At 44.9% G+C, this 23,965-nt stretch overlaps 2 protein-coding genes across 4 annotated transcripts in view; one reads left to right on the top strand and one right to left on the bottom strand.

Annotated features, from left to right (window-relative positions):
• Positions 1-2,748, top strand: part of TDRD12 (tudor domain containing 12) — a 105,312-nt gene extending 102,564 nt beyond the window's left edge. The window contains exon 33 of the mRNA XM_005588746.5: positions 340-2,748. Coding sequence (XP_005588803.3) covers positions 340-434 — 95 coding nt within the window. The 3' untranslated portion in view covers positions 435-2,748. The remainder of the gene's footprint in view (positions 1-339) is intronic.
• Positions 2,749-3,626: 878 nt separating this feature from the next.
• SLC7A9 (solute carrier family 7 member 9) overlaps positions 3,627-23,965 on the bottom strand; it is a 32,860-nt gene continuing 12,521 nt past the window's right edge. For all 3 annotated transcript variants that reach the window (XM_005588756.4, XM_065536368.1, XM_074023073.1), the window contains 4 exons: positions 17,710-17,806; positions 15,916-16,065; positions 6,132-6,306; positions 3,627-3,805 (listed from right to left, as the gene is read on the bottom strand). In XM_005588756.4, the coding sequence (XP_005588813.1) occupies positions 3,741-3,805; positions 6,132-6,306; positions 15,916-16,065; positions 17,710-17,806 (487 nt within the window). In that variant the 3' untranslated portion in view covers positions 3,627-3,740. The remainder of the gene's footprint in view (positions 3,806-6,131; positions 6,307-15,915; positions 16,066-17,709; positions 17,807-23,965) is intronic.

Raw genomic sequence — 23,965 nt, forward strand, 5'->3', positions numbered from 1 at the left:
GGAAGTGGGCCGTTCACATCAAGCCCTGAGAAATTAGTTTTCTCTTTGTTGATCTTGGTGCTAAATGTTCTGGTTTGAGTACTTTTCAACCCTTGGTGATAAACACACCTTTTAATAACACACTACAGATATTCTTCCCAGAAGAATAAATTATTTGTAAGCAGACCAATTTGACCTGCTCATTTCTTACCTAAAATAATGAAAATATAAAATAAGATACATAGAGCTGGAATCCAAGGCATTTTTTTCTGCATTGACCCAAATAATGGGGGGAAATAAAGAAAGATTTGCTGTTTAGTCTACACTTAACTTATGTGTTATAATATCTTATTCCTTCAGTAGTGAATTCTACAAGCCTGCCGCGCACAGTGGCAGAGATGGCTGAAGACAGTAGCCGCAGCACTTCAGAGGATGACGACAGTGAGAGTGAATGATGTCCTCAAGAGCGGCTGGAAGATGTTGAACAAAAACGGATATTGCCATGTGACTTCAAAGTTAAGAAAACAGTCAGTCATAACCAAATCTTTCTTTCTTTCTTTTTTTTTTTTTTTGAGACAGTCTTGTTCTGACGGCCAGGCTGGAGTGCAGTGGCACGATCCTGGCTCACTGCAACCTCCGCCTCACAGGCTCAAGCAATTCTCCTGCCTCAGCCTCCCGAGTAGCTGGGATTACAGGCATGTGACACCATGCCTGGCTAATTTTTGTATTTTTAGTAGAGACAGGGTTTCACCATGTTGGACAGGCTGTTCTTGAACTCCTGATCTCAGGTAATCCTCCCACCTCAGCCTCCTAAAGTGCTGGGATTACAGGCATGAGCCATCACACCCGGCCAACCAAATCTTTCTTTACCTCAAGGATAAATGATTACTGTCATCTTGTGGTGCTGGACTTGGTAATGGTGAGAAATTCTTCATTGACTTAAAAATAGACTGATGACAAGACCATCAAAGGAGGGTGGACACAGAGAAACGGCACATGTAGTCTGATCCTGCTGGCTTGTCTGTCCTGTCCGCGCCTCTCGCCACTCACCCTGGCAGAGCAGACGTGCATCTGGGTGGTGAAATGCACTGTCTGGAGTCAGTCCATTCATTTTCTTTTCACCTAGACCTCTGTTTGATGCATTGCTACAAACCTGATCTTATACATATAAATTGAGGTTTCTAATATAAATTGAGGTTTCACACTTACACTCAGCAACATTGAACCAGCCCTTTCAACCATGAGATAGTGGGATTTAACATAACCATCTGTGTGAATTGATAGTGTTGGCGTTCTTGGATAGTGTGACAGCTCCTCAGAATGAGTTGACTTCTGATGAAGAGAGAGTCCAAGGATAGAAATCGGATTGCTCAGTAAGACCCGGGGCTTTCCGGGGTGAAGCTGCTGTTTCTAAACAATCCCTTGGACCTGCAGGGTCCTGAGCAAATGGCACAAAAGTTGCTTTTTAGTGGAAACTCACAAGGGCCTATGGGGTGCCTGGAGGTGACCTCTGAACACCTACATGTTGTGAGCCCTGCAGACATTCGCCACCCCATCTGTGTGTGGCTGCAGCACCCAGGGTCACCAGGTTTAGGGGAGGAGTGTATTTAGTCGTGGCCACACCCAGAGGCTGGCTGGCTTTTGTGCTTTGGGTTTGTTGAGTGAAACGTGAGAAATGTGAGCTGTTGGGAAGTTAAAAGTCCTGCGCACTCAGTGTCTGTTTCTCAACTTCGCCTCGGAATGGAAGAGAATTCGGATAGAACATGAGTGTTGTGTGGCGGCCCCAAGATCATTATTGTTTTTTTTTGCTTCAGAAAGCGCCGTTGCCCAGGCTTACATATGTCCCAGCAGAAGCCACTGCTTGAACTAGAGGCGGACTTTGTCATCAAGCTGTCCTGTGAGCAGGTCTGGATCACACTCTGGCTCAGTTTTCTCATCTGTAAAATGAGACAGCCCCTCATTGTGTGGCCTGGCCTTGTCTCAGGGAGCGCCCGCCGAGTGCTGCCGGGTGGGGCAGTCTTTCTGCCCAGTGGCTCCGTGATGGGGGCTCAGAGCCCTGGCCTCCCCTGGGAGGACACGCTCTGCAGCCAGGACAGCTGCTGGAAGTGTGCCCAGGTCACTGCTGTGAACTTCGCAGGGTGACTGGCAGGTATCAAATCGGCCCATAAAGTAAGATGGTGATTTTCCTTTTTTGTAGCTAAATTGGGCAGGCTCTTGGGAAATAGAAAGTTCTGGTGGTTTTGCTGGCAAAGGTTTTGACTGTGGAGCTCTTCTAACACCCATGTCAGTGTCCATTTCTCTGCATGTGGCTGCTGCCCTGTTGGTGGAGGTCTGGGGGCAGAGACCAGGCCACCGTCCGGTGGCTCCCGTGCGCACCAGCTGCCTGCTGTTTACACCCGGGTGCGCCGAGTCTCTTTAGTACAACATAGCAAATGATAATAGCTAGTGACATTGTGTTTCCTGTGCACGTGTGAAAATGCAGGGAGGACAACTGCGTACTTAGATCTGTTTCTTTTTTCAGACATTCAAACGTTCTAATATCTGAATCTCTTAACATTTTATAGGATATCGGATGCTGATTATGTGAACAATTCGTAATTGGTTTTCTGTACTGCTATGAATATGTCTGATTTCAAGTTTTGGGCAAATACCTAAAATGCAAGGTGAAAGTGCCTTTGTCTCTCTGCTTCTAAAATCGCTCATACTTAGTTGTGGTATGGCTGCCTTTTGCAGCATATCATCAATAAAATTTCAGTGTTTTCACAGAAATGTTGCTTTTTACATACGTTAAACAGTACTTTCCCTGAATGCCAAACACAAAATAAAACTTTACTCACCACACTTTCTGGTTTGACTAAAACGCCCGTGAAGGCTGCTGGGGAGCCAGCAATGCTGACTGGCAACACAGGCGACCCTCGTGATGAGCACATCAGCTGTGGAGAGTTCTGGATGGAGGCTCAGCTCTTGCCATTTATCCTGGTAGATACATGCCACGCACATCACGGGTTCAGCACAGGGGTGCCAGTACTTTTAGGGTAGGGGAGAGTGGGTGATAAACATTTATACTTTAATATTTTTACATATTTATTTAGAGTTGGGGTCTCTGTCATCCAGGCTGGAGTGCAGTGGCATGATGATGGCTCACTACACCCTCAACTCCCAGGCTCAGGTCATCCTCCCACCTCATTCTCTTTAGCTGAAACTACAGGAGTGCACCATCATGCCTGGCTAATTTTTTAATGTTTTTTGTAGAGACATGATTTTGCCATGTTGCCCAGGCTGGTCTTGAACTCCTGGACTCAAGTGATCTATCCACCTTGGCCTCCCAAAGTGCTGAGACTATAGGCGTGAGCCACCGCACCTGGCCAGTAATTTACTGTTTAAATCTAAATCAAAGCAAAAATGTCATCCATTTTATATAAAAGAGCCCTTATTGACATTGAGTTTAAAGAATGCCTTTCATTTAAGTGTGATATGCCCTTTGTTAAATAGTTGCCACTGTGATCGTGGCTTTTATTCAGCCCTTCCCTAAGCATCTGCCTTCTGTTAGGTGACATCTCACCTGACAGCAACTTTAGCAAACACTTGCCACTTCTCCTTTCTGGAACCCCCACCCAGAGAACTAAGAATATCTAAAAATAACAATATTTTAAACATCTGAGTATATTTTATTCATAAGAAAAATATCAGGAAGAAATAACCACAAATATTGCTTAAGAAAATAAATTCAGCTTTGACTTGGCTACAAGAGATGGAGCTTGTTACTCAGGGTCTTCCTCCGGTGGGACCACTTCCATTAGCATCTGAAGGTGCATGGTAATCGGCTCTGAAATAAGAGTCAAAAATGAGTGCAGTTAGACTGAAATTCAGAAGCTCCACTGGAGTTGTGGGTGAGGGTGACGTTGTTCTCAGTCTTTGGTGATGTGTCACCTAGAGCCTGTGCTCAGGGTTTGGCCAGCTTTCCTGCCTTCTGGTTGGATTTTCACACTTTCCTGGTTTGTGTCTTCTCCCAAAATTGCAGGAATAGAAAGAAAAACCTCCTAGGACTGTCTGGAGGGGCGACTGTACTGTCCAGTTGAGACAAGCTGAACAGGAGAAACAGGCAGGCTTTTAATCACATTCACTTAATAAATCTTAACTGGCTGTTACAGGCTGCTGCAGCCAGAGTTAAACTGCACACAGCCCAATTCCTCTCGTCACGGAGCTCCTGGGAGAGGCAGAGGGACAGGGACAGGAAGACCAGGAAACGGATCGCCTCACTGCCCCATGAGGATGCCCAGAAAGTCTTAAAGGCTTTTAGAAATGGGGTTTCCTGCAGTTGAATCTGTTGTGTAGGATAAAACATTGTGAATATAATATAGACTTTTTGTTTTTGTTTTGAGACGGAGTCTCCCTCTGTCGGCCAGGCTGGAGTGCAGTGGCGCAATCTCGGCTCACTGCAAGCTCCGCCTCCTGGGTTCATGCCATTCTCCTGCCTCAGCCTCCCGAGTAGCTGGGACTACAGGCGCCCGCCACCACACCCAGCTAATTTTTTTTTGTATTTTTAGTGGAGACGGGGTTTCACCGTGTTAGCCAGGATGGTCTCCATCTTATGACCTCGTGATCTGCCCCCTCAGCCTCCCAAAGTGCTGGGATTATAGGTGTGAGCCACCGCGCCTGGCCCTATATGAACTTTTTTAAAGGTGTAATTCAGTCTCTTTTGATGTATTTTGACACAAGTGCTTTCTTTTCAGAAGCGAAAGTGGCTAATGTAGCTAAACTTTTAAACAACAACTGTCCTGAAATTGATAAGGGTCAGGACCGCTGAAAGAGAGAGCCCTGTGCCCTTGGCAGTAGAAGGCTTGGGCCCCCGCCCAGTTCCCCAGGCCAAGGCCATGACTTTTTGGGTGTCTTTGTGATGCTGCTAGACCTCTTAGATGATGTCTGCATGTCAGGCAAAGGAGAATGGTGTTTCGGGATGAGGCGCACGATGGTGGGAATATGCCTAACACTACTGAACCTTGCACTGAGAAGTGGCTGAGATAGTAACGTTTGTGTGTCTTTTGCAATTAAAAAGAAAATGGGGCCGGGTGCAGTGGCTCATGCCTGTAATCCCTGCACTTTGGGAGGCTGAAGTGGGTGGATCACCTGAGGTCAGGAGTCCAAGACCAGCCTGACCAACATGATGAAACCCTGACTCTACTAAAAACACAAAACAACAACAAAATTAGCCAGGCATGGTGGCAGGTGCCTGTAATCCCAGCTACTCAGGAAGCTGAGGCAGGAGAATCTCTTGAACCTGGGAGGCAGAGGTTGCAGTGAGCCAAGATCGTGCCAGTGCGCTCCAGCCTGGACAAGAGCGAAACTCTGTCTCAAAGAAAATGGGTGGGCGCAGTGGCTCACATCTGTAATCCCAGCACTTTGGGAGGCTGAGGCGAGTGGATCACCTGAGGTCAGGAGTTCGAGACCAGCCTGGCCAACATGACGAAACCTCATCTCTACTAAAAATACAAAAATTAGCCGTGCGTGGCTACTCAGGAGGCTGAGGCACGAGAATCACTTGAACCCAGGAGGTGGAGACTGCAGTGAGCCGAGACTGCACCACTGCACTCCAGCCTGGGCAACAGAGTGAGACTGTCTCAAAAAAAGAAAAACGGCCAGGTACAGTGGCTTAGGCCGGTAGTCCCAGCACTTTGGAAAGCCAAGGTGGGAGGATCGTTTGAGCCGAGGAGTTCAAGACCAGTCTGGGCCACCTAGCAAGACCCCTATGTACAAAAAATAAAAACAGTAGCCAGGTGTAGTGTGTGCCTGTGGTCCAGGCTACTTGGGAGGCCCAGGTGGGAAGATGACTTGAGCCTGGGAGTTCAAGGCTACAGTGAGCTATGACCACGCCACTGCACTTTAGCCTGGGCAACAGAGCAAGACTGTGTCTCCAAAAAGAAAAGAAAATGGTGCTTTCCCTTCCTACTTATTATAGTAATTGACGGGAAGAAAATAACCAAGGGTGGACCCAGAGGTGTCCAGTGAGGGCGTGGGCATGTGTCCTCCTGGGACGAGGGAGATCTGCCAACAGGGTAAGACACTGTGACAGAGGTCTTGGAGTCAGGATAGGTGAGGACGCCGTGCCTGCCTGCACCTCACAGAAGCCAGGCGGCCCTTCTGTTGGTACTTACTTGATATTTTCTGAGCCCATCCAAACTTGTAGTGGACAAACAGGAAGTAAAATATAAGGCCGCTTAATATAAACAGCACACAGTAGAGGTACTCCCATGCAGGCTTGCTGATGATTGGAGCCAGAATCAAAAACACGGAGATGAATGTCACCAAGACAGGGATGACTATGGGCACCTGGAGGTGAAAAATGGGTCACAGTGTGGCCATGGGTACTCATTTTCTTTTTGAAAATTTTCATTATTAAAAAAACCAATTTTTATAAAAAGAGTGTGAACTCTATGTACCCCCTCCTCCAATTTCAGTAATTTTAATGTAATTTTGCCAATCTTATTTTATCCATACCTTTTAAAAAATTTCACTTTTTAAAAAATTTTTTGGCTGGGCGTAGTTGCTCACACCTGTAATCCCAGCGCTTTGGGAAGCCGAGGCTGGTGGGTCCCTTGAGGTCAGGAGTTCAAGATCAGCCTTGCTAACATGATGAAACCCCGTCTTTACCAAAAACACAAAAATTAGCCAGGCATGGTGGCAGGTGCCTCTAATCCCAGCTACTCAGGATGCTGAGGCAGGAGAAACGCTTGACCCCAGGAGGTGGAGGCTGCAGTGAGCCGAGATCGCGCCATTGCACTCTAGCCTGGGACACAGGAGGAAAACTCCATCTCAAAAAAGAAAAAGATAAACTGTTTAATGTTTTAGCATCCACTGATGATCGTTGCCTTCGTTATTTCATCAGGGTTTGCAAAATGGTGATTTTTCTAATTTGTCATTTCTTCCTCAGTTATCTGAAATGCTATATGAAGTACTTCAACTTTCTGGTTATTCTGAATTGCAGTTCATACAGGAACGGCAGAATCAGTGCTCTGTTCTATATGTTTTCAGAATGACAAGTTGGGCCCCTGAGACCTCTGAAGGCAACTCTCTATACGTGGTAAATATCAATCCACTGTAGTCATTGTTCATGTTGTTCAGAAGGTCCTGTGCGGGGCAGCAGGAGCCCTTCACACTGCCCTGGGCCTGGGATGCCAGTGCTCTTCAAAAGCCTCTCTGTGGCCGGGCGCGGTGGCTCAAGCCTGTAATCCCAGCACTTTGGGAGGCCAAGACAGGCGGATCACGAGGTCTGGAGGTCAAGACCATCCTGGCTAACACGGTGAAACCCCATCTCTACTATAAAAAACACAAAAAACTAGCCGGGCGAGGTGGCGGGTGCCTGTAGTCCCAGCTACTCGGGAGGCTGAGGCAAGAGAATGGCGTAAACCCAGGAGGCGGAGCTTGCAGTGAGCTGAGATCCGGCCACTGCACTCCAGCCTGGGCGACAGAGCGAGACTCCGTCTCAAAAAAAAAAAAAAAAAAGCCTCTTTGTTTTCTAGGTGACAAGAAGTGCCAGACCTGGGTTTTCATTCATCTCTCCAGAGGCAGACCTGGGTTTTCATCCATTTCTCCAGACAGCTTTGTTCCTTTTAGCAGGAAATGGCATTTAAAGACTATAACCTAGAGGCTGGGTGCAGTGGCTCACTCCTGTAATCCCAGCACTTTGGGAGGCCGAGGCGGGCAGATCACTTGAGTCTAGGAGTTCGAGACCAGCCTGGCCAACATGGTGAAACCCTCGTCTCTACTAAAAATACAAAAATTAGCTGGGCATGGTGGCAGATGCCTGTAATCCCAGCAATTTGGGAAGCTGAAGCAGGAAAGTCGCTTGAACCCGGGAGGCGGAGGCTGTAGTGTGCCACTGCACTCCAGCCCAGGCGACAGAGTGTGAGACTCTAAAAATAAAGAATGAATGAATGAATGAATGAATGAATGAATGAATGAATGAATACCATAACGTGGGTGACTGGAGTACTCATTACCCGTTTACAAGGACAGAGGTTAATTCTGGTATTCTCTTATTAGGAGCAAAGTTCAGTTTGCTGGGACTGTTTTGTTTTCATTTTTAAGTGTCATTACATTTTTCCTTTGACTGTGTTTTTTTGTTTGTTTTGTTCTGTTTTTTTTTCCCCAAGACAGAGTCTCACTCTGTACCCCAGGCTGGAGTGCAGTGGCGTGATCTTGGCTCACTGCAACCTCTGCCTCTTGGGTTCAAACAATTCTTCTGCCTCAGCCCCCAATTAGCTGGGATTACAGGCGTGTGCCAACAAGCCCAGCTAATTTTTGTATTTTTAGTAGAGACACGGTTTCACCACGTTGGCCAGGCTGGTCTTGAACTCCAGACCTCAAATGATCTGCCTGCCTTGGCCTACCAAAGCTCTGGGATTACAGACATGAGCCAACCACACCCAGCCCCTGAATTAAACTTTTAATTAATGGATTTTCTAGTCTTCAGCTACCTTTGCATAGGCTGGACCTAGTCATGATATATGATCTTTTTAGCGTAACTGGGTTCTGTTTGTTAATATTTTATTTTAGATTTTTTATATCGTTATTCCTAAGTGAGATTGGTCAGTGTATTTCCCTTTTTTTGTATGTTACCTTTGTAAGGTTTGGTGTCAATGTTATAGTCTAAAAATAATTTGAAAAATCAATAAAATCAATAGCTAACCTTAAAAAGGAGAAAGCACAAACACAAATAAAAAATAAAAATGGACAATTAATCTTTACAACATAAGTTATGTTCTAAAGATTAAATTATAAGACTATTTTGTACAACTATATGCAGATAAATTTGAATACCTAGAAGAAATGGACAATTTTCTAGGAAAATGTAATTTCCTAAAACTGATCTTACTTGCATTAGAATCACGGGGAAATTCTAAAAATCGGACAATTCCAGTATTGCTTAATTCATTCCAGTGCATTGAAAAAGGAGAAAAACTTTCAAAAAGTCTGATTATTATTCACTCATTCATTCATTTCTGCTTTTTCTAACACCTTAAGTTTTTTTCTGCTTATTAGTTCCTTCTATTCTTTTGGTTTTCTGTTGTTCTTTATCTTGCTTTTGAAGTTGTCTATTTAATTTGTTTTCATTTTTATTGATATATTTAATGTAATGGAACTTCCTCAAAGCACTATTTAAGCTGTGTTCATAGATTATATGTCCTGTCATCATTACTGCTATTTCTAGGAATTTATGTACTTTTGTGCGTCTCACTTTGTCACCCAGGCTGGAGTGCAGTGGCATGATCTCGGCTCACTGCAGCCTCTGCCTCCCAGGTTCAAGTGATTCTCCAGCCTCAGCCTCCCAAGTAGATGGAACTACAGGTACCCGCCACCACGCCTGGCTGATTTTTTGTATTTTAGTAGAGATGGGGTTTCACCGTGTTAACCAGGATGGTCTCAATCTCCTGACCTCGTGATCCGCCCGCCTCGGCCTCCCAGAGTGCTGGGATGACAGGCGTGAGCCACCCGCGCCCGGCCTAATTTTTGTAATTTTCATAATTTTAGTAGGGATGGGGTTTGTAATTTTTGTAAATTTTGTAGGGAGGTAATTTTGTAAATTTTGTAATTGGTAATTTTAGTAGGGATGGGGTTTCACCATGTTGGCTAGGCTGATCTCAAACTCCTGACCTCAACTCGTGATCCCGCCTGCCTCAGCCTCCCAAAGTACTGGGATTACAGGCGTGAGCCACCGTGCCCGGCCAGAATTTATGTACCTTTATGTTCTATTAATATTTCCTCTTGGACCCAAAAGTTTAACTTTTTTCTTTTATCAATTTCCTGTTTTGTTTCATTATAGACAGAGAATGTTATTTGCTTTTTGTTTGTTTTGATTTCTGGGGTTTTCTTTTTGAAATAGCAAGGTTTTCTTCATGGCATTAAAAGCTGTCAGTTTTCAGACAGGTCCCATTTGCACCTGAAAAAGATACTCGCTGTTGTTGGGGTTCAGGGCTTGATAAAATCCTCTAAGATCTATCTTGCTATATTTTAGACCTCCAGTCACTTTTACCAGTGCTGTGTCCAGATCTGTCTTGGCTTGAAGGAAGTGTTTTCCAGTCACCTGTCATTAACGTGTTTCTCCCTCCCTGGATTTCCTGCAGTTTCTGCTTCATAAAGATGGTTGCTATATGGTTTGGTGAATAGATTTTCAAAACTTCTCTCTTCATTGTGGGATTTTAGCATTTAGCATGGCCTTTGTCTTAAGTAATACTTTGGGCCTGAGCACTTGTCTGATAAGATCACAGCCCCTGTTTTTCTGTGTATTCATTTGCTTGATACTTCTCTGCCTATCCTTTTAATTTTTCACAGCTTTGAAGAGCCACCTGAAAAATATTTTACTCTCAATGGCTGATGTAAGTCCAGTTTAAACTGAGTAAGCCCGTTTATTCATATAATGATAAGTCTGGTCTCCATTCTCTTGTGTTGTTTTATCTTTCTGTATACAAGCATCCTCTACTCACTGTCAGTCTTGTGTCCTTGAAGAGTGATGTTCTGTGGGAAAACTCCCCAGGCCTGTGTCCCTTCTTTTAAATTCACCATAGGAAACCTCAAATTTCCTGCCAGGTGTGGTGGCTCACATTTGTAATCCCAGTACTTTGGGAGGCCAAGGCAGGCGGATAACTTAAGCCCAGGAATTCAAGAGCAGCCTGGCCCACGTGGCGAAACCCCATCTCCACAAAAAATACAAAAATTAGTCAGGTGTGGTGGCATGCACCTGTGGTCCCAGCTATTTGGGAGGCTGAGGTGGGAGGATCGCTTGAGCCTGGGAGGCACGGTTGCAGTGAGTTGTAATCACACCACTGCACTCCAGCCTAGGCGACAGACGAGACTCCACCTCAAAAAAAAAAAAAAATACAGAAACAAAAGAAACCTCAAATTCCCAACCAAAACACAGTAAATGCACATATAAATAACATGTTACCCAACACAGATTACATTAGATGGTAAACTGCATTTAAAATAATTTTTGGTGACCAAACAGTTAACATGGCTGTTGACCAATGACTGCCTTTAATGCAATAACATGGTCTCACAAGACGTGAGACACTCACACCTCACACTGTCAGTACGCCTGCACGTGACTGTCAGTACGCCTACACATGATTTTGACGTGTGTTGAATTTGGAATGTAACTTGAAACTTTTATCACACATTTTATTAAAAGTTTATACTACATTTTGGGGATTCAAATACTAATTTTTCCATATAAATATCAGCTGGAAATGACAGCATTTAGAGATTCATAGATTCTATAGTTTAGGGTGTCAAAAGCTAATAAGCAAAAACTAGCAATCACAAAAAATCCTAATAAGCAGTCTACAAGAAAACATCAACCAGGAAGATACTCTGAGGGGTCCTCCTGTACAAGGCTTTATAGATAGGGTCTTTTACAGTATGGTCTGCTTTGTTCCCCCTCCTTTGTTTAAATGTTAAATGTTAAATTTTAATTATTTCATGTATTCTAAGCACACCTCCTCTTTTCTAATGTGTCTTTTGGTAGGTATGAAAGATATGTTCTTGTTCTGAGAGTTACTATAACTATTATAGCAAACATATCATAACTAATAATATATTTTAAAGGGGACTAAGGGTATTATATAAGGATATATTCTGTATAATATATGTGTATATTATATAAGAATATATATAATAGGCACAATCTATACATATATAACAGGCATAATATATACATATTTAATGCTATATATTATGTGTTGTATGTGTTATATATTATGTATATATACATATATGTGTACATAATACATATATGTATTATTTATGCCTATAAGATATACATATATAACATATACATATATAATATATAATATATCCTTATATAATACCCTTAGTCCACTTTTAAAGATATTGTATGTATATATGTACTTATATATATAATTTATATGTATAACAGACATGTAATTATACACATATACATATATGCACATATACACATATATACATATACACATATTACCTATATTTTACATTACACACATATATAGTACACATATATGTATATATTATATATAATACCCTTAGTCACCTTTTAAAGATATGAATTATATTAACTGAGCCTATAATACCCTTAGTTTCTTTTTTAGACATTATGTATAATAAGCAGTAATGAAGTTAGCTAGGCGTTCTCTTCCTCCCAGCATCTAATTTAAAGTGGCTTCCTTACTGGCAGCTTGTCTGGCATACTTTCCTCAGTTGGCATATACTTTTCCATGTGCTTTCTCTCATCCATGTTTTTGTACGATATTGCCAGTGCATAATAGTGGCATACACTTCTGTCTCCTTTATCTCTCATCATTAATCTTTGTTCTACAATTTGATATATTCACCTTTGCCAGTGACATTTTGGTTTCTGAAGCTCATTCTCTGGGTGATTCCTCAAGGTCTCATGTAATTGGCCGGGTGCCTGTAATCCCAGCACTTTGGAAGGCTTAGGTGGGTGGATCACAAAGTCAGGAGTTTGAGACAAGCCTGACCAACATGGTGAAACCCCATCTCTACTAAAAATATAAAAATTAGCCAGGCGTGGTGGCACATGCCTATAATCTCAGCTACTTAGGAGGCTGACGCAGGAGAATCGCTTGAACCCAGGAGGCAGAGGTTACAGTGAGCCAAGGTTGCGCCACTGCACTCCAGCCTGGATGACAGAGTGAGACTCCGTCTTTTTAAAAAAAAAAGGCCTGGCGCGGTGGCTCAAGCCTGTCATCCCAGCACTTTGGGAGGCCGAGACGGGCGGATCACGAGGTCAGGAGATTGAGACCATCCTGGCTAACACGGTGAAACCCCGTCTCTACTAAAAAATACAAAAAACTAGCTGGGCGAGGTGGCGGGCGCCTGTAGTCCCAGCTACTGGGGAGGCTGAGGCAGGAGAATGGCGTAAACCCAGGAGGCGGAGCTTGCAGTGAGCTGAGATCCGGCCACTGGCGGCCACTGCACTCCAGCCCGGGCGACAGAGCAAGACTCCATCTCAAAAAAAAAAAAAAGTCTTGTGTAAGGATATTTGCCTTGAGTTCTTTCATACTGGTGACTGTAGACTTTATTCTGCAAGATCAGTTTGGCTGGGTATAAAAATTTGGCTTGGCCACGCACGGTGGCTCAAGCCTGTAATCCCACCACTTTGGGAGGCCGAGACGGGCAGATCACGAGGTCAGGAGATCAAGACCATCCTGGCTAACATGGTGAAACCCCGTCTCTACTAAAATATACAAAAAACTAGCCAGGTGAGGTGGCGGGCGCCTGTAGTCCCAGCTACTCAGGAGGCTGAGGCAGGAGAATGGCATAAACCTGGGAGGCGGAGCTTGCAGTGAGCTGAGATCATGCCACTGCACTCCAGCCTGGGCAACAGAGCGAGACTCCATCTCAAAAAAAAAAAAAAAAAAAATTTGGCTTACATTTTCCTCCTTTGAGTAGTTTAAATATGTTGCTCCACTCTCTTGTGGCATGAAGTGTTGGTGATGAAAAGTTTGAGGCCAGAATTATTTGCTTTCCTTTATAAGTGAATTGCAGATGCAGGTGGGAACAGGAAAAGGGGAGTGGATGCCCAAAGCATTTTTTTAAAGCTCTGTAATTTTATCAGCATATATTTTTGCTGCCAATTTTAGCTCAAATTTTCCAGTTACATTGTATGCCTTTCAATATGTTGGTTCAAGATCCACCCTCCAGTCTTCCTTCCACCCCAGGAAACATTTCTTGAATTATAGATTTTGGGAATCTGTTACTTGGCATTTTCTTCTTCAGAGACTCCAATTATACATGTGTTACATTCCCCACCTGCCCCACCCCTAGTTTTTTACTGTCCCCTTGTTTTCTCTCAAACCTTTTCTATTTCTGTCTGATATTTGTTTTCTTCCTTTTGGCCCTCAGTTTCCTAGCATGTTTGTTTGCTCTTATTTTTCTTTTCTTTTTTTCTTTGAGACAGGGTCCCTCTCTGTTGCCCAGGCTGGAGTGCAGTGGCACGATCTTGGCTCACTGAAGCCTTGACCTCCTGGGCTCAAGCAGTCCTCCCATCTCAGCCTCCCAAATAGCTGGGACTATAGGCATGCACCACCACACCCAGCTATTTTTTGTAGAGACAGGGTCTTGCTGTTGCCCAAGCTGGTCTTGAACTCCTGGGCTCTAGTGATCTTCCTCCCTTGGCCTCCCAAAGTACTGGGATTACAGGTGTGAGCCACCACACTCAGCCTCTGTGTTCTTTCTTTTCCTTCTTGCCCACTCTTTATTTCTGAAATGATTTTTTTCCCCTTAAAATGATGTTTTGAAGTGCTAATGGGACATGGCCTCTCTGTGGAGCCCCTTCCCAGTTGAGAGATTTGTATCCACAGGCTCCAGCTCCCTGACCCTGATATGCTTGCCACGTTCCGTGTCCTTTCTCTCCCAGCAGTTGTTTCTCTTGCTGTTGTCTTCAGTGATCCTTACCCTTCTGGAAAGGAGTTTTTGTGGGGAGTTTCTGGGATCCTCAAGGGCTTCAGCCACTGCAGCCCTGCTCCGCCACCTCCCCTAGGGGTCCTCTGATCTTCCCACTGAGAACCTCTCTCCAGGTGTGCCCTCTCTCCTGGGAACACATGGGGCTGGAGGCGAGTGGGGCATTAAGAGTCTGGAGTTGGTGATGAGACCTCATTTCCTTGATTTGTGTTGACAATGTTGGCTGAAGGGTTTTTCCTTTGGTATCCTAGAGGCTCTGTCTGTTTCTATGAGGGATTTTGTGCAGATTACAAGTCTATGCTACCGTCATGATTTTGCCTGCAATGACTTAACCAAGGTGGATCTGCCAGGCTCCAGGCAGGCTGTGCCGTGGCTCAGCTGATGGCAGACACTTGTCCATAGTCAAGACACAGGGCCAGAAAGACCACTGGACGTATCTCTGAAAACAAAGTCCTAAAGCTAAAGACATTGTCCTTGTTCTCGTCCTAGCTACTTAAGCCCTCAGCTTACCTTTTTCTTATGTCTGTTATCATAAGAATTAAATAGCAGTTTGTTTTTTTTTTAAAAGCCCCTTAACGTAACAACAGTAAAATTCGACTTCATCCTTATTGGTATATAGATCCATGCCAGCCATGTAGGGAGTAGGGGGGAGCCCAAAACAGATGGTAGAAATAGACTCTGAGTGGTTGCTTGCACAGCAAGGGGTCTGGGGCTAGAGTTCAGAAGTTCCCATCAGTCTATGAAAGGAGGCCAGGCGTGGTGGCTCACACCTGTAACCCCAGGAGTTTGGGAAGCCGATGTGGGAGGATCGCTTGAGCGAGCCCAGGAGTTTGCAGCCAGCCTAGGCAACACAGTGAGACCCTATCTCTAAAGAAAATAATAAAACAAGAAAAATCTATGAAAATATATGTGTAAGAGATATCAGAACTGGGCTGGGTGCAGTAGCTGACACCTGTAATCCCAGCACTTTGGGAGGCTAGGGGAGGCAGATCACTTGAGGTCAGGAGTTAAGAGACCAGCCTGGCCAACATGGTAAAAACCCTGTCTCTACTAAAAATACAAAAATTAGCCGGGCGTGGTGGCAGATGCCTGTAATCCCAGCAACTTGGAAGCTGAAGCAGGAGAGTCGCTTGAACCTGGGAGGTGGAGGCTGCAGTTAGCCAAGAATGTGCCACTGCACTCCACCCCAGGCGACAGAGTGAGACTGTCTCAAAAAAAAAAAAAAAAACGAGAGAGGTGGACCTCTTTGGTTACAGAGACAGGCCACAGGTATTCATGATGACTTAATAAAATGAATAATAAGGTGGCTAACTGGATCATAAACTATGCTATGAAGAGTAAACTCCACTCTAAAATATGATATTTTAAAAGAGTCAAGTCAGATTAGAACTAGAACCCATGCCCCTAGCATTTGAAAGAGTTACCTCTAATTCATTAAAAAATCCAAAGCCACTTGTGACTCTGGGGCTGCAAGCTTACCTTGATAGGCCTTTCCAGCTCTTTCCTTGTAAATCTCATCACGATGAGTCCTAGAATCGTCAGGCCATAAAAGAGCCATGCGGCAAAGCTGAAATAATTAACTAACGAGTTTATGTCACCAGGGATGATATAAATCGTTGCTATGATACCCTAATAGAAAGAAGAATGGATTCGTACGTCATTACTACAACAAAACACTGTTCTCCCGTCACAGAAGACCGAAGAAACAGTTTTTCTTGTGGAAAAAACACTTTAGCATGAAAGGAACTTCCCAGGCATTCCGTGATAGTTCGGGTTAAACCTGACTTTGGCTATGATAGCTCTTCTCCACGAAGCCTGCAGAAAAGACCTGGGAAATTTCTGAATCTTTGAAGTTGCGATTTTAAGCAAGGGAGAAATAAAGCATTAGGTTGGTGCAAAAGTAATTACGGTTTTTTTGTTTTGTTTTGTCTTTTGAGACGGAGTCTCACTCTGTCACCCAGGCTTGAGTGCAGTGGCGCAATCTCGGCTCACTGCACCTTCCACCTCCCGGGTTCAAGAGATTCTCCTGCCTCAGCCTCCTGAGTAGCTGGGATTATAGGCAGGCACCACCACGCCCGGCCAATTTTTGTAGTTTTAGTGAGATGGGGTTTCGCCATGTTGACCAGGCTGTTCTTGAACTCCTGACCTCAGGTGATCCACCTGCCTCGGCCTCCCAAAGTACTGGGATTATAGGCGTGAGCCACCATGCCTGGCCAGTAATTGCAGTTTTTAATGGCAAAAACTGCAATTACTTTTGCACCAACCTAATATGTATGAATGTTATACCAGCTTCATAATTACAAATTTTCCTCAAAGAGAGTTTTCTAATGCGAGCCGGGGCCCTGAATTAGAAGCTCAGGTCTAGTCTTGGCCTGTGTTAGTTGCATGGCCCTGGACTAGTATTTCCTGGGTGTGTTTTCAGAATGATAGAGAGCAGTGCCTCTCCTCTGGGGGAATGGGTGTAGACCAGCCCTGGGGTAGAAATGTGGATGGTTTATCAGTGCTCAGAACAGTTGCACAAAACAAGGACCATGCACCACAGAGAAGCTCCCATCAGAAGATGTCAAAGGGGTGGTCAGGCATGGTGGCTCATGCCTATAATCCCAGCAGTTTGGGAGGCTGAGGTGGGCCGATCACTTGAGGCCAGGAGTTCGAAACCAGCCTGGCCAGCATGGTGAAACCCCATCTCTACCAAAAATACAAAAACAAGCCGGGCATGATGGCAGGCCCCTTTAATCCCAGCTACTTGGGAGGCTGAGGCAGGAGAATTGTTTGCACCTGGGAGACGGAGGCTGCAGTGAGCCAAGATCATGCCACTGCACTCCAGCCTAAGTGACAGAGCAAGACTCTGTCTCAAAAAAAACAACAACAACAACAACAACAAAAAACAGTCAAAGGGCATTTACTGCATAAGGATCCAGTGACTTCTCAATCATTAGAGCATAATGAGAGGCTGCTGTCAGTAACCACCTGGGAAAATGTCTTACTCTCCTTCCCTGTAAGCTAGTAGGCTTTTATATAGTTTGTTACCAGCAACCCAGCACAGCAGAATGCACACAGAAGCATTGAGGGCACACACTGTCTTTCGCGGATAAATTCAGACAAAGGAGCAGACGTTGGGTACATTGTTTGACATATCTTGGGATTCTTTCTATATCTATTTCATGGCAAGGAATAAGGGCATCTGGGTCATTTGGAAGCCACCGGGCTTAGCACCCTGTGGATGGAGTGTCCCCGCCTTGAAGATAGGCTGTTAGCGGGATTCGTACTCACATGGAAGATGATGGCGGGGGCTGGAGTGAGGCGCTTGACGCTGATGTAAGAAAGCACTTTGAGCATGTGGCCCTCCCGGCCCGCCACATAAATGAGTCTGGAAAATAACGACATGGGAATCCACTGACCAGAGTGCAGACAATCTGTCCAGGGCCACCGAGGATGTGTGTTCCGGGGTCCACTAAGGAGCCCTCGGAAGGTTCATGAAGGGAGCTGAGGAGGGACCTGGGCTTCAGATGAGGGTCTGTCTTTGGGAGAGGAGTGGGTTTTGGCAGAGTGAGTGAGGAGGTTAAACACACTGAGAGACTAGGTGTAGTGGCTCATGCCTCTAATCCCAACATCTTGGGAGGCCAAGGCGGGAGGCTCACTTGAGCCCAGGAGTTGGAGACCAGCCTGGCAACATAGTGAGATCCCATCTCTACAAATAACTTTAAAAAGTTTTTCAATTTACCGTTTCTTTGTGTTGGGAACATTCAAAATCCTCCCCTAGCTATCCGAAGCTACATATTAATATTAATGTGAGCTCTGGCCACCCTGCAGCGTGTAGAACACTAGAATCTATTCCTCCTGTCTAGCTGTAATTTTGTATCCTTCAGCAAGGCTCTCCCTATCTCCCCTTCCCCCTACCCTTTTTAGCCTCTGGTATCCTCTGGCTAACCAGAATTTCTTGAAAAAGTTACCATAATTAAAAATTTGGGCCAGGCACGGTGGCTCACTTCTGTAATCCCAGCACTTTGGGAGACTGTGGCGGGGGGGGATCACCTGAGGTCAGGAGTTCGAGACCAGCCTGGCCTGGTGAAACCTTGTCTCTACTAAAAATACAAAAAATTAGCTGGGCATGGTGGTGCACACCTGTAGTCCCAGCTACTCAGGAGGCTGAGGCAGTAGAATCGCTGGAACCTGGGAGGCAGAGGTTGTGGTAAGCTGAGATCGCACCATTGCAGCTAAGATTGCACCACTGCACTCCAGACTCCAGCCTGGACGACAAAGTGAGACTCCATCTCAAAAAAAAAAAAAAAAAAAAAGGCCAGGTGTAATGACTCACGCCTTAATCCCAGCACTTTGGGAGGCTGAGGCAGGCAAATCATGAGGTTAGAAGTTCGAGACCAACCTGGCCATCATGGTGAAACCCCGTCCTTACTAAAAATACAAAAATTAGCTGGGTGTGGTGGCGGGCACCTGTAACCCCAGCTACTCCATAGGCTGAGGCAGGAGAATCACTTGAACCTGGGAAGCAGAGGTTGCAGTGAGCCGAGATCGCACCATTGCACTCCAGACTCCAGCCTGGGCAACAGATTGAGACTCTGTCTCAAACAAACAAAACAAAACAAAAACCCCAGGAGCCCTTGAAACATAGCAGACAAAAATTGGCAAATCCAATTTGAGCAAAAGATTTGAACATTACAAGTTACAATCTTGATGATCACATAAAAATCTAGATATAATTGTGGAATACACATTGTCTTCAAGACCATAGGAAACACAAAAATAGCAGCGAGCCACGAAGGGCATTTTCAAACTTCTAAAGAATTGAGGCCAGGCACAGTGGCTCACGCCTGTAATCCCAAGACTTCGGGAGGCCAAGGCGGGTGGATCACTTGAGGTCAGGAGTTCAAGACCAGCCCGGCCAACATGGTGAAACCCTGTCTCTACTAAAAATACAAAAATTGGGTGTGGTGGCAGGCGCCTGTAATCCCAGCTACTTGGGAGGCTGAGGCAGGAGAATCGCTTGAACCCAGGAAGTGAAGGTTGCAGTGAGCCGAGATCATGCCACTGCACTCTAGCCTGGACAACAGAGCGAGACTCTCTCAAAAAGATAAATAAATAAAAAGAATTGATATCAGGCCAGCCACTGTGGCTTACACCTGTAATCCCAGCACTTTGGGAGGTTGAAGTGGGAGGATTGCTTGAGGCCGGGAGTTTGAGACCAGCTTGGCCAGCATAGTAAGTACATCTACAAAAAACTTAATATTAGCCATGCATGGTGGCACGTGCCTGTGGTCCCAGCTACTTGAGAGGTTTAGGTGGGAGGATCACTTAAGCACAGGAGTCTGAGGCTGCAGTGGGCCATAACTGCGCCACCACACTCCAGCCTGGGCGACAGTGAGACCCTGTCTCCAAACGACAACCAACAAAAACCCCAAACCAAGACTTGATATCATAAAGGTCACATACTCTTAACTACAGCGCAAAAAAATCGGAAGTCAACACAAATGCCACAAAGACCCATCTATTTACAACTACATAGCTTAACTTTGAATTGATATGAACTTGATATTAATTCCCAAAACAAGTGAAACCGGGAGGATGGGAGTTGATAAAAGGGGGATTTAGACTCAGGGTGAATACTGTCAAAGATTTTTGTCAGTCCTCCAGAAATTAATATACAAATTCCATGCAATCAGAACGCAAGCAGGACTTTTGGAACTTTTGGACAAAATCATTGTAAGTGCATAGGGAATGCTAAACCGGCAAGGAGAAGTCTGACATGGGAGCGCTAGTCCTGCCAGATTTTACATGACCAAAGCTATAAACCCTTTTTTTTTTTTTTTTTTTTTGAGAGACAGGGTCTCACTCTGTTGCCCAGGCTGGAGTGCAATGGTGCAATCTTGGCTCACTGCAACCTCTGCCCCACGGGGTTCAAGTGATTCTCCTGCCTCAGTCTCCCAAGTAGCTGGGATTATAGGCGCCCCCTACCACATCCGGCTAATTTTTGTACTTTATAAGACAGTTTCATAAATTCTTGAATTCCTGACTTCAAGTGATCCGCCCACTTTGGCCATCCAAAGTGCTGGGATTACAGATGTGAGCCACCATGCCTGACCTGTGTCATTCTATTTAGATGAAACGTCAAGAAAAAGCAAGATTATAGAGACAGAAGCAGCTTAGTGGTTGCCTGGGGCTGTGGGTGAAAGCAGGGATTAATTAGGCAGTGAGCAACCTTTTTGGGGTGATGGAAATGATCTAGAATTGGATTGTGATGTTTTGCACGGCCTTATAAATTTATGAAAATAATTGAGTTGTATAATTACAAAGGGTGAGTTTTATGATATTTGTGCCTTAATTGGAACTGTTAAAATTGTGTTTGTGTATACTAGCAATAAGCCATCAGAAACTGAAAATTAAGCAACTTTTTTTTTTTTTTTTTTCTTTTTTTTTTTTGAGACAGAGTCTTGCTGTGTCACCCAGGCTGGAGTGCAATGGCCAGATCTCGGCTCACTGCAAGCTCCGCCTCCCGGGTTCACGCCATTCTCCTGCCTCAGCCTCCCGAGTAGCTGGGACTACAGGCACCCGCCACCTCGCCCGGCTAGTTTTTTTTTTTGTATTTTTTATTAGAGACGGGGTTTCACCGTGTTAGCCAGGATGGTCTCGATCTCCTGACCTCGTGATCCGCCCGTCTCGGCCTCCCAAAGTGCTGGGATTACAGGCTTGAGCCACCGCGCCCGGCCTTTTTTTTTTAACAATACCATTTAGAATAGTATGAAAAATAAAATTCTTTGGAATAAATTTGACAAAAGATGTGCAAGAACTATATACCAAAAACTACTCAAAAAACACTTTTTTACAAAAAATTAAGCCAGGCACAGTGGCTTACACCTGTAATCCCAACACTGGGAGACTGAGGCAGGTGGATCACTTGAGACCAGGAGTTTGAGTTCGAGACCAGCCTGGGCAACATGGTGAAACCCCATCTCTACCAAAAATACAAAAATTAGCCAGGTGTGATGGTGTATGCCTGTACTTCCAGCTACTTGGAAGGCTGAGGCATGAGGATCGCTTGAAACTGGGAGGCAGAAGTTGCAGTGAGCCGGGATCGTGTCACTGCACTCCAGCCTGGGTGACAAAGCAAGATCCTGTCTCAAAAAAAAAAAAAAAAGGCCGGGCGCGGTGGCTCAAGCTTGTAATCCCAGCACTTTGGGAGGCTGAGGCGGGCAGATCACAAGGTCAGGAGATCGAGACCATCCTGGCTAATGCAGTGAAACCCCATCTCTACTAAAAATACAAAAAATCAGCCTGCATGGTGGCGGGCGCCTGTAGTCCCAGCTACTCGGGAGGCTGAGGCAGGAGAATGGCGTGAACCCGGGGGATGGAGCTTGCAGTGAGCTGAGATTGTGCCACTGCGTTCCACCCTGAATGACAGAGCGAAGAGCGAGACTCCATCTAAAAACAAACAACAACAAAAAAACACCACCACACAAACAAAAAGTTGTTTAAAAAAATATTAAAGACCTAAATAAACAGTCCACCCATAGATTGGAAGACTCGGCATTTTTTTTTTTTTTTTTTTTTTTTGGAGACAAGGTCTCACTCTGTCTCCCAGGCTGGAGTGCAGTGGTGCAATCTCAGCTCACTGCAGCCTCGCCCTCCTGGGCTCACGTGATCCTCCCACCTCAGTCTCCTGAGTAGCTGGGACCACAGGCATGTGCCACTATGCCTGGCAAAGTTTATTGTATTTTTTGTAGAGATAGGGTCTCACTATGTTGCCTAGACTGGTCTCTAACTCTTGGGCTCAAGCAGTACTGCCCCTCGGCCTCCCAAAGTGCTTTGATTTCAGGTTGAGCCACCGTACCCATGCTGGAAGACTTAGTACTTTTAAGACAGCAGAGTCTTACCCCGGTTGATCTATAGATTCAACACAGTCCTGATCAAAATCCCAAAGCTTTACTGTAGAAACTGGCAAGCTGATTTTATATTCATATGCAAGTGGGAAAGCTGGCGCAATGAAATTGGACCCTTATCTCACCCCTTAGACAAGAAATCTACTCAAAATGGATGTAAGACTTGAAACTGTAGAATTCCTAGGAGTAAACGGGGCAGCTCTGTGACATTGGTCTGGACAATGAGGTTTTTTTTTCTTTTGAGATGGAATCTCACTCTGTTGCCCAGGCTGGAGTGCACTGGTACAATCTCAGCTCACTGCACCTTCCGCCTGCCGAGTTCAAGCGATTCTCCTACCTCAGCCTCCTGAATAGCTGGGATTACAGGCATCTGCCACCATGCCCCGCTAATTTTTGTATTTTTAGTAGAGATAGGGTTTCACCGTGTTGGCCAGATTGGTCTCGAACTCCTGACCTCAAGTGATCCACCCACCTCGGCCTCCCAAAGTGCTGGGATTACAGGCGTGAGCCACTGCACCTGGCCTTGGGTATATATTTGAATGAATTGAAATCGTATGTCAGATACCTACACTCCCATGTACCTCTGGGTATATATTTGAATGAATTGAAATCCACATGTCAGGTGTCTGCACTCCCATGTTCATTACAACGTTATTCACCACAGCCAAGACACGGACACAACCTAAGTGTCCATCAACAGATCAATGAATAAAAATAATGTTATAGATACACAATGGAATACTATTCAGACTCTAAAGAGAATGGAATTCTGCCAGTTTTTGACAACAAAGATGACTCGAGAGAACATTATGCTACGTGAAATAAGCCAGACATAGAAAGACAAATATCCCATGACCTCCCTTATATATTATGGAGTCCTAATTAGGGAAAATGAGTCAGGCTGGTGGGACCAAGGGAAAGCCAAAAGAGATAAAGCAGGTAAGCTACAAGCCTGCCTTTCTTCATGGCCCAGGACACATAGCCCCCTGCACAAATAACACAATCTTCCTGTGCCCAGTGATCGCCAGACCCTCAGCTAATAGAAAAATGCAAGTTAGCTCACTGCAACCTTGGCATTATCGGTACTGCACATACCCCTGTCCAGCACACAGCACAAGCACCATCCTACAAAATCCTCAGCAAGCCTTTGTCTCTTTGCAGTCAGCTCCTCTCTCGCTGACCTGCCCATTGCACCCTTACAATGTATTTTCCTGCTTACTCTAATTAATTGGCCTTTCCTGACCTACAGCTGTCTTGGTAAATTCTTATCCCTGTGCCACCAGCCCAGATAGTTGTAATGACCGGCGACATACGAGAAATCTAAAAATTGAAACATAGCAATAGAGAGTAGAATGCTGGTTACCAGAGGCTGAAGGAAGAGGGGCCTGGGATGGCAAAAGCAGCAATGTTGGTCAAAGGCTACAGAGTTTCAGTATGATGGGAGGAATAAGCTCTGGTGATTTAATGCACAGCAAGGTGACTGTTGTTAATAACAGTGTATATTTCAAAATGGCTAGTGGATTTTAAATGTTCTCATTGCAAAGAAATAAGTATGTGAGGTGATACATGTTAATTAGCCTGATTTGCTCATTCCACAATGTTTACATGTATTGAAACATCACACTCTACCACATACA

Source organism: Macaca fascicularis, chromosome 19 (genome assembly GCF_037993035.2).
Source record: "Macaca fascicularis isolate 582-1 chromosome 19, T2T-MFA8v1.1".
Taxonomy (NCBI): Eukaryota; Metazoa; Chordata; class Mammalia; order Primates; family Cercopithecidae; genus Macaca; species Macaca fascicularis.